This window comes from Paramisgurnus dabryanus, chromosome 11, assembly GCF_030506205.2.
Source record: "Paramisgurnus dabryanus chromosome 11, PD_genome_1.1, whole genome shotgun sequence".
Lineage (NCBI taxonomy): Eukaryota > Metazoa > Chordata > Actinopteri > Cypriniformes > Cobitidae > Paramisgurnus > Paramisgurnus dabryanus.
In genome coordinates, this window is record NC_133347.1 from 24,259,156 (window position 1) to 24,274,390 (window position 15,235).

Here is a 15,235-nt window from a genome sequence, read left to right on the forward strand (position 1 = left end):
GGGTCTCATTCACTAACGTTTTAACTTCCCAAGCATTAATCAACAAAAACTTTCATAATAAAATTTCTTCTAAATGTATGCAAAAACGTAAGAGTACGCAATAATCATGAACAAGGAAAAAGAACCCTATAATATATATCTGTGTTATATATTTTATATATTTTTCCTTGTTCATGATTACTGTGTACGTGTGGCCTAAGTTGTTCTTAGGTTTTTGCATACATTTAAAAAAAATGTAAGTATAAAAGTTTTTTTTGAATCATGATTTGTTCGTTCAAATCCCCAAAGTGAATGAGACCCAATGATCCATGGTCATTTCACATTCGTCTTCTGTGCACTTAGAGGACTTTGCTGAAAAATGTCATGGTGTTTAATGAATTCTGCCAACAAAACGGTATTGCTAAATGGCCTGAGGCCGGAAATAAACGGATATGATGCTAAATTACTTGATAAACATGTAATATGTGCTGAGAGCATTTGGTTAGTATCATTATCTCATTTTTGAGAGAGGAGTGTTAACAGCGTTTGCATCTGACCTCCTCATATCTACTTTAAAACTACACTGATTGGTTAAAAGGAAAAGGAATATTTTAAACCACCATTCTATGCACATAAATAAACAAAAATTTTGTTAAAGTCCGGTATAAGTTGAAATGCAAAAAAACAAGATGCTTCACACTCACATCAGGCCAGAAGTTCTTTGGGAATTTCTCTTTTTCCACCATTGACACTCCGTCCAGCGAGTCCGTGTACTTGCTGCAGCCCAAGACGGCTTTAAACTCCTTCACTACAGGAGGAGGAATATACAAACAAGACATATTGAAAGAAAAACATGCAAATGCAAAATCGATATCCTAATGTTGGGCTTGTCCCGTGGCTGTAGGCTCTGAGAGCAGGATCTATGGTACACTGATTTGATAGGGCACTAAATTCATTGGTCCACTGATCTTAATGGCTCTTCTATTAGTGCTCTTCTAGAGAGCTTATTCATGAGATGCTGTGACCAGAATAGATGAAGACAAGCAGAAAACAGCTCATCTGGTTAAATCCTGTTTTATCAGAGACACTAACCGAATGAGTCTCTCTTCTCATGTCGAAGGGGAACATTTATTTATGTTGTGTAGGTTGGAAATTTATCTTGTAGCTAACGTGACGTTTACTTGACCCTTGAGACTATTTTCCAGTGAAATTCACAATTTAATTACTATTGTTTTAAATTGTTGTCCTGATATATAATTCAACAACTTCTAACATTTGGCAGATAATGGATATAAACAGTAAACAGGAAATACAAATCTACAGGACTTTCATGCCGTTCAGTAAGTGTGATTAAAATACAAAACAATGTAAAGAACATGATAAACATCTCATTGTGCTGGGGGATCTTGGCTCAGTGATAAAGTTGTAAAGAAAATATAATTACAATTTATAGCTGTTTGCTTTGCCAAGGGGGAGACATGGTGTAGCGGCAACACTTTAAGTAAAAAAGGTACAAAAGCTGTCACTGGGGCAGTATCTATTCAAAAAAGTACAGTTTTGGAGACGGTTTAAACTGATGACAGAATCGAGTGAGGCACACAGTAGCTGAAACAACTTTCAAAATGTGTTTCTTAGTACAATTCCAGCAAGTTATCAAGGCTGTGAACCAGTTCACGGAACGAAAACCAGTAACTTTTGATGTTTTGCAAGGAACAGAAACGAAACTAGAAACTTTAAAAAATATATATGCACGGAAAATAATCGTTTATTTAAAATAACGGTAACCGGTTAATACTGTTATTTTCTTCATTCTTTGACAAGATTTCTGTGCAATATGACTCAGTGAAGTTCACTTCCGGTCGTTGTTGACTCATCTGAGAAATGAGAAGCTTGCCACCAGCAAGTAGCCTACTCAAGCCCAAGTCTCTAATGCTCAATCATAAGAGGGAAATATTGTATGCTACCAAGTATATCAAGATGTTTTTTTTTACTAATTAGTGGTAAAACGGATCACAGTTTTTTTTTTTTCAATATGTTTTATTGTCATTTTCTCATTTTATAACCCCAGAACAAGTACACTTGCTTACACCTCTTCACATATACATCTTCCATTAATACTTCTTAAAAAAAAAAAAAAATTAATAAATAATAATAATAATAATATTAATAACTAACAAAAAAAAAAAAAAAAAATTAAAGAAATCGTTAATAAAAATAATAATAATAATAATAATAATAATTACATTGTCTGTAACAAATGTATATACTATATTGTCAAAAAAAAAAAAAAAAAAAAAAAAAAAATTCCTTTCTATAGTCTGCAGTCCCAATTTACATGATATTTATGTATGGCTCCCACAGCCGATCAAAGTCATTCCTCTTACATTTAGCGATATATGTTAGCCTTTCCAATCCGATACAATTTGATATCTCCTTAATCCACATTTTCATGGATGGAGCGTCCATACTCTTCCAGCATAGTGCAATAACTCTTCTGGCTTGAAGCAGACCAAAGTCTATAAGGTTAGTCTGTCTTGATGTTTGTATAAAGTCCACTGGATATATTCCAAGAATGCAAAGTTTTACATTCATAGGAATTTTAATACTAAACATATTGGACATACATGTTAAAACCTCCTTCCAGAAGTTTTGTATTTTTAGACATTCCCAGAGGCAATGGTATAATGTACCTTTGTTATCCAAGCATTTAGAACACACATCTGGAATATTACAGGACATTTGATGAAGTTTAACAGGTGTTATATAGGTTCGCATTAACCATTTATATTGAAGTAATTTAAACCTGGTATTTATTGTCTGTGTTTGTGCTTTAAGACATGCGTATTTCCAATCTACCTCATCTATATCTTCCTTTATATCAATTTTCCAAGCATTCAATTTGTCCAATGTTGATTCAGTACTGTGTTTGACCATTAAGTTATAGTACACCGATACATGACCCTTGCCTTCTAAATTCCCAAGAGTTGTTTCTTCTAATCTTGATAAAGATGGCATACAGAGTATCTGTTTTTCTTTTGATAACATGTAACTTTTCAACTGCAAGTACTTGAAAAAATGCTTTTTGGGGATTTCATATTTCTGGCACAACTGATCAAATGAAAGTAAAACACCATCTTCATATAAATCCATAATTTTCTGAATGCCTCTTATATTCCAAAACTTAAATCCACCATCTTTATTACCAGGTATAAATTGTTCATTGCCCCAAATAGGAGTAAACTGTGATAATCTCGGCATATCACCAATATGCTTATGTACATCGTGCCAGATGGAAACAGTATTTTTAAGAAAAGGATTTTTTGTTGATCTGTGATCCGTATAGATCACGACCCACGGTTCGGCTCACATGCGATTCGCGGATAAATACGCAAATTAAATAGGGTGAAAGTTGAACATTTGCACGTGTTTCAAAGGCTTGTAAATGTTAACACTTAAGTGATTTTAAACAATTTAACTGCAAAGGGCGCTAAAGTGAGCAATTTTTTGTATGCACAGACGCACATGCGATTGAATGTGTCCGGTCCAACTCCAATCAAATGTGATTATCCCTATGCCCTTCAAAGATAAGATCTTGATGTATAAACTTGAGAGAGAGTTGCGCTACTATGTCTCATACTGTAGTGCATTAAAATACATTTGCTGAATAAAGCACTGAAAAACAACGTAATTTTCACTTTATGTGGAGCGACTGTTTATGTTATTCTTCCCGAAGCGCCATTTGGAATTCGTCCTCTGTCTGTGTGTGTACACAAGTTTAAGTGCACTCAAAAGTGCATACACGGAGACGCGTTTCAAATAGCAAGCGAACAATCTTTCTGTTCTTGACAGGACACAAACAAACAAATATTCTTGAAATACCAAATTTTTCTTAAAAAAAAAGTTGTTTGCCAATAAACGACATGGCAGAAATTGTCCTTTTCTTAATTCATGTATAATATTGAAACAAATGTAGGCATGTCAGAATTACAGTTATGCCGCTTACACTTCCTTGAACAACCGCCTGAAGCACAGCCTCACCCAGGTGCTGGGTGCGAGTCACATTAACAGGGAGTTTAACACCTTCAAATTATACAGAATAAATATTCATAATTAATAACGTATATGAGATTGTATTTACATTGATTAAACCGAATGTTCGTCTTTTGACTTTAAACTTGTTTTAACGCGTCTGGCTTTCACCCATTATGAAACGTACGTGTTCCCAGAAGGTTTGTATTTCTTAAAAATAAGCTAATAAAAGACATAAAATCTAAATGTCTATATATTTACTCGTATAGCAACTAGCCGTGAAATAAGCGGGATTATTACAGCCGGCCAATTTGTTGTCGCAAATAAATCCCTCACTATAGTAAAACCATAACTTATCATGACGCTAAAGTGCAAGACTGAAAAACTCACGCAAATCATAAAGACCAGTACATAACCAAATAACAGCAAAAGAAAACAATGTCACTGACATATCTAACACCAGAATGAACTATGCATTTTACCTTTAGAAGAGTTGCAGGCAACGAGAGGACTTTAAAAAACTTTTTAAGAGGGTCCTTTTAAAATTTCTTCGTCTTGCTCAAATGCCGAGACTTAGCCTACAAGTGTACATTATTTAGATAGAGAATGAGTTCTCACGCATGGCGATTAAGACCCCGAACGTGACTTTCAGTGCAGACAAAACACTGGAGATAGCTTTAAGAATTTGTGTTGTTCAAATGTAGTGGCTGCGTGTATGTAACTGGCTGACTATGTTAGCATTGCATTGTGGGTTAGTATTTTAATTATTAATTTTTTATTAATTACACTCCTAATTTTAATCAGTATCCATTGTATAACCAAATTTATTTGCAGCACATTTTTTTAATTATTAAGTTCATTATTATTTTGAGAAGTAAGGGGGCACAGTGACTCAAGTGGCCGGGCCATGCCCCCTAGGGCCCGCTCGTGGCGCCGACACTGTTTAAATTACTAATAATTTAAGTTTAATGTCCTAATGATCCGGCCTAAGGAACATCAATTTTAGGGTTGAACCAAAAAAAACGGAAACATTTAAATACTGTTTCTGTTCGGAACAAACCAATTGGGAAAAATCTGGTTCAAAGCCCTGCAAGTTATGGTGCAGTTGATGTCAGGATAAATTGTTGGTCAGAAATGTGTTGTTTAATTGTTATTTAGCACATGAATTTAGAGATATCAGTCTTTCCCCATTAAAAGAGATAAGACTTTAGTCTTACATGACTAAAATAACTGCCCATGAGGTGTTGCAAACATGACTCCCTAGTGGGGCGACATTTTCCTAAAGGGACTTTGTAGTAATTGCATTTTAGGGTTACAGTTAGGTTACTGTAAAATACAGCAACCAAAAGTGGTACTGTAACTTTCAGCATAAAGGATGGCACCTAAATAATTTTTTAAGAAATGTCATGTTTAATAAAAAATGTGCCTTTATCATTTTTATATAAATTATACAATTTTTAAAAGCAATAAGGCATTTGAGATCATCCTATATTGAGAATATAGCCATGGCAAAGCACTGCCTAATGACACTCTTTAGCTATAACTATAATGCAAGGCCTTTTACTTATTTAATGTAGACAAAAAAAAATACAGAAACTGCTAAAAAAGTAAAATACAAATGCTATAATATTTTTCTTTCAACCAGAATGATTTAAATGCAGTACAAAAAATATTACCACTACAAAGCTTAGATTCTTTAAGCAAACTCTATTATTATTTTATTTTCTTACCATTGAAGTCATATTGTAGGATATTTTTCAGTGATTTGTGGATGAAATACATGCTTCCCAGAGCCTAAAATCAAATAAACAAACAAACAAACAAACATGATTTTAACAGAGGTTTTGAGTGGATGCTGAGCTATGATGACCCACCATCTTTAAAGTCTTTCCCACACAAAGGTTAATGAAGATCTCCGCTGTCTCAAGTGCTGCTATCATTTTGGATGATGATGTACTCACATCATAATCATTAAACCTCGAGCTTTAACAATCTGCCAAAGTCAATATCCTTCTGTCTCTGAGACAAAACCGTCCAATCAGAGACCTGCCTATAGTTTCGTAACCCAAACATAAACACAACATTCACACAACTAAACTCTAAAGCATTGGCAAATTAATCCTTTCAATAAATGGCCATGCAACACAAACAAACTCTGCGCACACGCACGCTGTCTGTTTCTTGGCAGGAGTGTGAATGGATTTAATGTAGTGGCTGTTTGCTCGAGTGAGCGCTCATCAATCCAGCTCCACAGAGATCAATACAGACAGAAAATTAAAACAATCACACAGAGATTAAACACACGGGTCCGCTGCTGGCCCACCACGAGCCCCGATGCAGGGCAGAGAAAAATCACCCGCCGTTCTGGGAGCTTCGGACATGAAGCAAACGCGACAGCCATTGCATAAACACACACTTATGCTATCTTTGAATTTAAACATCCCAAGAGAAAGATATAAATCTTGCTTGTTTAATATTTTTCATATATCTTCAAAGACTGCACATTAACACAGACACATGCACTACCAACAGTGACGCAGGCTGAATTCAGATCTCCATCTACGGCCCGAGCACCACAGCTCAGATTTGACGATATGAAGACGTGTTGCTTATGCACATCAGCTTACATCATCTATAAAGCTCATGTCAGCTAGAGGTGTAGACTATTAGATCGTGAGCAATTAAAATGTTAAAAAATCATGCTCTGTTGTATACCGTAGTTGTCAGACACCTGTAGTAACGTTCTCTTTTACATCTTACTGTGTTTAAATTGTCAAATACATATGGTTACGTCAACTTACATGAATATCAGTATATAGCCCTTTTCACACACAAATTACGGAAAATACACAAGAAAAGTTCTCCAGGATTTGTCCGGGGATCGTTTAATTTTGGCTCATTCACACTGCTAATGATGTCACGTGCATTGTATTTGCAATCGTGCACTTGGTGGATTTAACCCGCAGCAGCTTAAATTAGCTTATTATCCGTCATTTCTCTCTCGAAAATGACTTTTGATTTAATTTATTTATCTTAAACTATACTGTAAAAAGTGAAAGTTGGATCTACTTAAAAAATTACTTTAATTGGTAAATATCTTTAAGTTTAAGTGATAAATTTATGTTGAAAAAACTTTTAAAAATTACTTGGTAACACACAAATTTAGCTTTTTCAATTTAAAATTTTCATTCAAAAAATGCTATTTTTATGTTACCAAATGAAGTATTTTTTTAAGTTAATTCAACTTTCACGTTTTACAATGTAGCGCATGCTGTGCTGTTCTATTATGATGGCAATCGATTTCTGCTTCTGAGTGGATAGTACGAATCTCTCTGATATCTGCTTCATTCCAGTTTGCAGATATTTTCTGTTGTTAATGTTGATAAGCATTTAAAACTCCCTTGTCAAAGAGCTGAATGATAACTTCTTGTTGCGATGACACACTTGTCCTCACTACGACATGCTTGTTACGGCATTGTTTCTGCCTTTTGTTCACACAAGACACGTTACGTAAATGTTACGGCAATGTTACTAGGTCCACTTTACAGAAGTGATTATGGGACGTATTTGCGTTCACACAGATAGCGCGCTGGGAATTTTCTGGAACTTTTTCTGTGGTCAATATAGAGGCGTCATGCCCATTCAAACTGAGGGGGCACGTGCCCCCTTGTTTTATTTGTTTGAGCCAAATGGATTTTGCATGCAACCTCAAAATCAAAGAAGCATCTATTAATCTGTTATTTGACTTTTAATCTGTTTAATATGCACAATATTATCAATTCTGTGCAACATCCTTGTCACTTTTTGGAGATTTTCGCCGTTTTGATCGTGTTTTGATCGATCAGTCTGCAGTCAGCGCAGTCGCAGATGTCATCATCGTCTGAGCGCGCTCACGAGCTTTGCTGTTGCTGCTGCATTTTGCTATCTAAGGAATTAAAACTTGTAAGAAACGCTCAAATTTCCAAACCCCAGTACGGTAATGTGCAGTTAACCTCCTCTGTATAGAAAATGTATGGTTTAAAATGTGACAGTCTCGACGTTATATTAGTAGATTTCTAGATTCATCTTCTTGGTACAACGCCAAAGTTCGCCTAAGTTCACGGGGGCGCATAATCACACATGCTAACAGGTAAAATTTGATGCAATAATGCTTTTCTCTAATAATTTTATCTATTTTTTTATTAAAATCAGTCACGTGGCTATTTCTTTTTCATTGTTTATATACTTTATGGATTTAAATATACATTCATTTTATAGGATATTGCAGTTGTTGTGCAAAATGCATTAATGACACAATTAAACAAGTCATTTATTAAAACTTAAATAAATAAAACATGCAATTTCAGATGTAAATATGATACCAATATGTCATTATTCCGATTGATAAGTTAGTCAACACTTTTATTTTGGAGGTTTTTGCATGAAAGCAGGGGTGTTCAGATTGTTATGCCGTGTATGCACAAATTTCTGTGAGCTGTGCACACTGTGCCCCCTTAAAAAAATTGATAATAAAAGCCAATATATTGTAACACAATAAAGTCTTGTTAAATACCTTTGACAAAAATCTATTATATTTGAAGGAACAGTTAAGCATGGGAAACATCTAATCTGTTTAATAGCCAACTCTTCAACGTTTCATTCCATAAAATAATCAAATCTTACTTCAATTTTGCATCTTTTTAGGATGATGGTTTTAGGTTTTAATTGCTCTCTCTTTCTTTCTCTCTTTCTCTCTCTGTCTCTCTCTCTCTCTCTCACACACACATACACACAAACACCAGCACTGTTAACACCCATCTCTGTTCTCATTTCTCTCACATCATCTGTATTGATTTGTAATTAGTTTTCAGAGGGCTGCAAATCATCGCTTTGCTGGCAAGTGTGCGTGTGCGTAAACCCAGAGATCATCTGGCACACTCACCGTACAAATGGTATTTTGATAAAAAATCACTTTTAAGTCAATACATTTTTATTAAACGTTGCACTAGCCTGATTGATGAAGATAGGTGTGAGTCTTAAAGTGTGTTGATCTCCGTTTAAATGTGTGTGTGTGTTAAAACTGACTCCAGTGATGAGGAAAATTAAGGATTTGGTTTAACAAAGACGTTTTGTATCTATTATATTTTTCTATATTTATACATACATTAATAAATAGTACAAAATATTATACTTGGTAAAATTAACAACTGGACAGGGGGTGGCACAAGGTCCATGGTAAAAAAGAAATCAGTCCCTCAGTCACCAACAAAACAAATACACCCTCACTCGCTCACACCGGTGGACACGTAAACCTGCAGTTTATTTATCATGTTCAGATGTGAGGGGTCTAATCAATAGTTTTAATCTGGAGTTAAACGTATTGACTCGGTCCACTGGCTGGCCACTCCTGCACATTAACCCAGTCAATCAAGGTGAAGACCAAACACCTAAAATATATACACACACACACAGCACCCCTCACCTGGGTGGGCTGAGGGTTAATATCCTGACACTTTCACAAACACCAGCAACTTCTCTTCTTTCTGGATTTTCACACATTTTACTGTGTAATGAAAGGGATGCTAGCTTGTTGTTGGACAGCCAATGGCCAATAAGATCAAAGAGGAAAGGTTTGGCCTGATAGCATTTGTTGTTATATGGCATATCTGAATTGTATATGTTTGTCTTTTGAGGGACTTTAAATGTATGTATGCACTGCAAATGTTTTTAAGACATTAATAATAATAATAATAACAAATTTAATCATAAAAACTATTTCATACAAATGAAAGAAGATCTCTGCACACAGCAAGGGAATGAATCACATACAGTGGTGGCCAACTTTGTTTTTAATGCCTCTCAGAGGTAGATTAAATTATAAAAATATCAGGTGTATGATACAAAATGACAAAACACAAGATGCATTAATCCAGGACTGGGCTTTAGTTATATTAGGACATTTAAAGGAACTCCACTTTTTTGAAAAAAAGCTCATTTTCCAGCTCCCCTAGAGTTAAACATTTGATTTTTATTATTTTGGTATTCATTCAGCTGATCTCCGGGTCTGGCTGTACCATTTTTAGCATAGCTTAGCATAATTCATTGAATCTGATTAGACCATTAGCATCAAGCTAATTTCGAAAGTTTCGAAATGTTTTCTCTTTAAAAAAGCTCACATGTAATGAATTTAAGCATACATTGAATACAGTTTTAATTGTTCTACCTTATTTTGGTATTTGGTAGTCTTTGGTAGTCATTGTCCTGGGTTATGTTTTTATTAACTTTGCATGTGTTGTGCCTCCTTAAATTCCTCTCAAACCTGAGCTTCAGTTTATACTCCAAGCATAACAAAAAAAATTTTGTTCAATTTGACCACTCCTGTATATAATAAAATCAATGGCTACCGACCGAGAATAAAAAATATGAATGTAAAAAATCTTTATCACACTGTCAGACAAAATGGTCAAAAAATGGTCCCTAGCTATCACCGGTCCCTATCAAAAAGTACACATTTATACCTAAAGAGTTAATTTTAGTACCTCAGAGAAACATATTACCAAAGGGTGCATACTGAATGGTACATATTAGGACCTTTTTAAAGGGTACTGCCTCAGTGACAGCTTCAGACAATTTATTGACATATTTTTCTGACAGTGTACAAATATATTAGATTTTGAATAGCTTTAAAATGTTAAAATATAGCAATATGATGGGCTTGAATCAACTTGACAATTTACTGAAAGTGTCTGTGGCCTACTGGATACAGATTTGGGCTTGTAACTAAATGGTTGATGATCTACAGTAGGTCTTTCCTCCTGTAATAACTGTGTTTATTGCTTATTTATAGTCTACTTGTTGGGCCTGAGAAAGGGAGGGGCTCACCCATTAAACATTTTCTCACTGGCCCTGTAAATAAAAAAGCGACTCTGATGTACTAAGGTACATAAAAAGTATTTGCAACTGTGCATTAAAATAATATTAACTTTGAAGCCCTGCAGCAAGTAGAGACAAGGTAGCACTAGATTAAAATAACTGGAATTAGAGCCAAGCTTTCAGAAGGTTTAAGTGCGCCATCTAGTGGAAATACAAGTCAACCACAACAGAGAGGGAGCAAGAAGGGCAAATGATTGCGTAACATTTATATGCTTTTTCCAACTAAGTCAATAAGGAACAAAAGATTTACATCGTGTAAAATATTGCAACAGATGTATTACTCACCGTAAAACTGTCTACTGTTTTAAAATTGCTGTCTACATAGACACATGCTCTGTCAAAGTCTGCCATCTCAGAGCTGGACTCTATGGTCCTATAATCAAAAGACATTAATTAAAAGCCTTATTAAAAGTAAGAATAAAAACTATGTCATTCATTTAAAATACATTCAAACATTTGTAATTTTTTTATTCACTCATGTAGTATCCTTTAAGTACCATGTAAATACCATGGTGTATAAATGCAGTGGTTGTCAAACTACAGTGGTTTTATCAATGGTCCATATTGTTGTTTTTAGTAATGGTATGAAACTTATTTTTCATTTACAAATATGAAAAAGCCCACCCAAAAAACTTATCAACGTAGCCCATGTTCGACATATAGTCCTTTCCACCAACTTCTTGAAAGTGCAGGGCAATAAAGCGTGGCTTGTACATGTGCACCGTCTAGAAGACACAAAAAAATCAGTTGTCATACTAATAGTATACACTTCACTAGACTAAAATTGTATTTGATGGACAAAAAAGTTTTTTTATACAAAATGATTTAGCTTAAAAGTTAGCGTGATTTTTTTTTAGGACTACTACAAGCAACAAATCTGTTCAACTTCTTGCTGCTCAAAATGTGAGACCAGCAGATAGCATAACATGATTTATTAGGTTTACAGTTGTCACTTAACTGGGTAAAGTTCACTTTATATAGAAATAGACTCTATAGAGGTTTATTGTGTGTGTGTGTTTGAATAAGAGCTTTCTGAGAAACGAATGACATCAAACTTACCATAAAGAACTCTCGTAGCCAATCTCTTTCAATCTCACCCACCTGAGAACAAAAACCAGATTACCCAGTTAGGGCAGATTTAACCTCAGATTAGTTTTAACATGATTTTGTCTCATTTTACTGGTGTTTTAACTGCAGTGTGCCATCTTATTTTATATTATAATGCATTTCTTTGATGTATTTAATAATTATCAAAATTTCCTTGCAATTGATATTATGGACTTCTACAAGTTTTTATCAAACCCTTCAAATATGTTTGGTCATTATCAAAATGACATTTTACTGGAGTAATATATTTCACTCAAGAACTTAGAAAAATTTACAAAAGCTGTTACTGGGTTAGTAGTACCCTTTTAAAAAGTACACTTTTGGACCTGAAATGTGCATATTAGTATAAGGTACGTATCTATATACATAAATGATAAATATTAGTTCCTTTAAAATGTTAAAATCCCTGCTTTTGTACCTTAATTTTCTGAGTGGGGTTATTAAAGGTCACTTTCTTTCTGATCCCATTTTTTAAACTTTAGTTAGTGTGTAATGTTGATAGCATATACTGAACATGTAACAGAATTCACCTTTCAAAGCCTACAGCGAACAGCCAGGGACTAAAGCTCTCTACTTCTCGGTTGAATGACGTCAATATAAGAGTTTTTGACTAAACTCCGCCCACATGAATACATTAGTTGCCAGCTTTGACTCAAATGCACTGCTAAGCTAAGCTGCTGTCGAATCACAACACACTAAACAAACTACACTATCAGAACTGGTTACGTATTTTTGAAGGAGGGACTTCATAGAACAAGTAAGACATCAGACCGTTTTTAAGACAACGAGAACAACGCTATGATAAGTAAATTGTGTGGAAAATAGAGCGTTTTTTACACGTGAAACATGAACACATGTCATATTGCGCACTGTAAACACAATCAAAGCTTCGAAAACAGAAAGAACGGGACCTTTAAGAATGTAAAATCAATGCAATGTTAAAACACATGGTTAAACGAACATATAAAGGGTTAAACACAGTAAGGCTTCAGTCACACCAAAAGCGCTTTAAACGCTTGCAAACGCAAGGCGCGACGCACTGCCTTTTTTTAAAAAAAGAGCAGTGCGACGCGGCTTTTCATATTGCTAAGCAACCACCGAGTCAGCTGTCTTGTCAATCAAATATTGAAGCGTGAGCGCTCTTTTGCTGTTAACTGTCATATCAGCAGAAACTTTAAAAAGAGGACGCTTGCTCTGACCTTGTTTGAGGATGAGAGGTGCACAAACACGCAGGAGAGAGTGAGCGAGTGGAGTCCGGTTCTTCAAAGCAATTGTAAACTTCCCTCACCACAACGTAAGGCCCGCCTCTCCCCTCATTCGATTGGACAATGGAAAGACACGAATGACGTCGGGCGCTTCTCCGCTCTCAGCGCTCCTTCAAAAACGCGTGCGCGGCAGGCGGCAAAAAACCGCAAGGCGCTCGGCGCGCATAAACAGCGCGCAAACGCGCCCTGCCCATAGAATATCATTCAAAAAAGGCGCCTGCAACTGCCATAAACGCTATTGGTGTGACTCGCCCCTAAGTATATAACACAAAAAGAGAAAACTGATATGGACTGTATTTAAAAATAATACCACCTACTGTTGTATGCTTGATCCAACCAAAGCAAAGATCTAAACAACCGCAAAATACCGCACATACTTTAAGTGGTTTAAACATAATACGATTTAAAAACAAATAAAATTTCCCCCATATCATATCATCATAATCATCTGTCACTCTCGAATTGAAATTATTTTTACCCTAGAGGAGTATTTACAGACAACTACTGACAAAAAAGTATTTTTGTGTTGTAGTTCTACTGAATTTCATGTGAAACACATCATGTGGCAACACATGTGGAGCATGGCCCATATAAATATTGTAACACGGTGTGTTGCCTCCATCCACAGCTACATGAGCCACGCAAGCCATTCTGCAGGTTACAATTTGCATTGGTACATTTTCAGATGCAAGAGCATCTTGATATGCCAAGTCTTGTACTGTTAATGTACGATAATATTTTAAATTAAAGAGGACATTTCATAAGACTTTTTAAGATGTAAAAGAAATCTTCGGTGTCCCCATAGTGTGTAAAGTTTTAACTATACTTCACAGATAATTTATTATAACATGTTAAAATTGCAACTTTGTAGTAAGCAAAAATGTTTGGGTGTGTTCTATAATGCAAATGAGCTGATCTCTGCACTTAATGGCAGTGCCATGGTTGGATTTTGCGGATTTAAGGGTCGATATTATCCCCTTCTGACATCACAAGATGAGCCAAATGTCAATGACCTATTTTTACACACTTGCAGAGAGTGGTTTACCAAAACTAAGTTAGTGGGTTGATCTTTTTCATTTTTTGCTAGGTTATGTTTAATTGCAATCTGTAGCTCCGCTTTTATCCACTGGGTGGCGCTCTTTCCCCACTTATAAAACACGTAACCATCCACTGATTCATAAACAGTAAAAACTCTGTGTATGTTTTGATCAGCATTCTGAATCTGATCGCTAACAAAGATCCTTTCCAAAAATGCTATTATCTCAGCTTTTTGCACAAAATTTATGAAGAAACCTACCCATATTTGAGAGATGATAAAAAGGGAACAAATTAAAATCGGATTAAACAATTTTCACAGATTTTTTTTAAGCAGTTAGAAGAAAAATTTCTGGAACTTTTGTGAAAATCATAAAAAATGCTGGCGCTGACTGGAAACTTTTTTTAAACGCTGACAGGGATTGGAAAGAGTTAAATATATCACATTGTGCAGGTAGTTTTTGGATATTTTATTACAAAAAACGTACATATCGTGGTTGTAAGTAAATTTTTTATGTATATTCAGGCTTTTACCGGAGAAAATCAAGACCAAAGTATACATGGGTTTTAAGGTGCATCTACTGTGTGCAAAGTATGCAAGCAAACTATGGAAGCATATATTTGCATGGCTAAGGATCTGCATTCAGCCATATCAGGCCTTGCATGGCAGAAATGCACTGCAATCAAAAACGCAAATCTCCTCCCCTCCTCAAAACGATCTCTCTTTACTTCCAGTCATATGGTATGGCGTGTGGGCGGGGTCCAGGAAAAGATCAAAGCGACTAGCAAATAGCAACATAACCCACACTCTAAAAAAACAAACGGTGCTATATAGCACCAAAACTGTTGCTTTGGATCGTAACCATAGAAGAACCATTTTTAGTGCCATATAGCACCGGTGAAGCACC

At 35.3% G+C, this 15,235-nt stretch overlaps 1 protein-coding gene across 1 annotated transcript in view; it reads right to left on the reverse strand.

Moving 5' to 3' along the window:
- inpp5l (inositol polyphosphate-5-phosphatase L) overlaps nt 1-15,235 on the reverse strand; it is a 40,500-nt gene that overhangs the window by 14,981 nt on the left and 10,284 nt on the right. The window contains exons 2-6 of the mRNA XM_065247553.2: nt 11,980-12,021; nt 11,545-11,645; nt 11,206-11,293; nt 5,739-5,802; nt 684-787 (exon numbers count right to left, since the gene is read on the reverse strand). Coding sequence (XP_065103625.1) covers nt 684-787; nt 5,739-5,802; nt 11,206-11,293; nt 11,545-11,645; nt 11,980-12,021 — 399 coding nt within the window. The remainder of the gene's footprint in view (nt 1-683; nt 788-5,738; nt 5,803-11,205; nt 11,294-11,544; nt 11,646-11,979; nt 12,022-15,235) is intronic.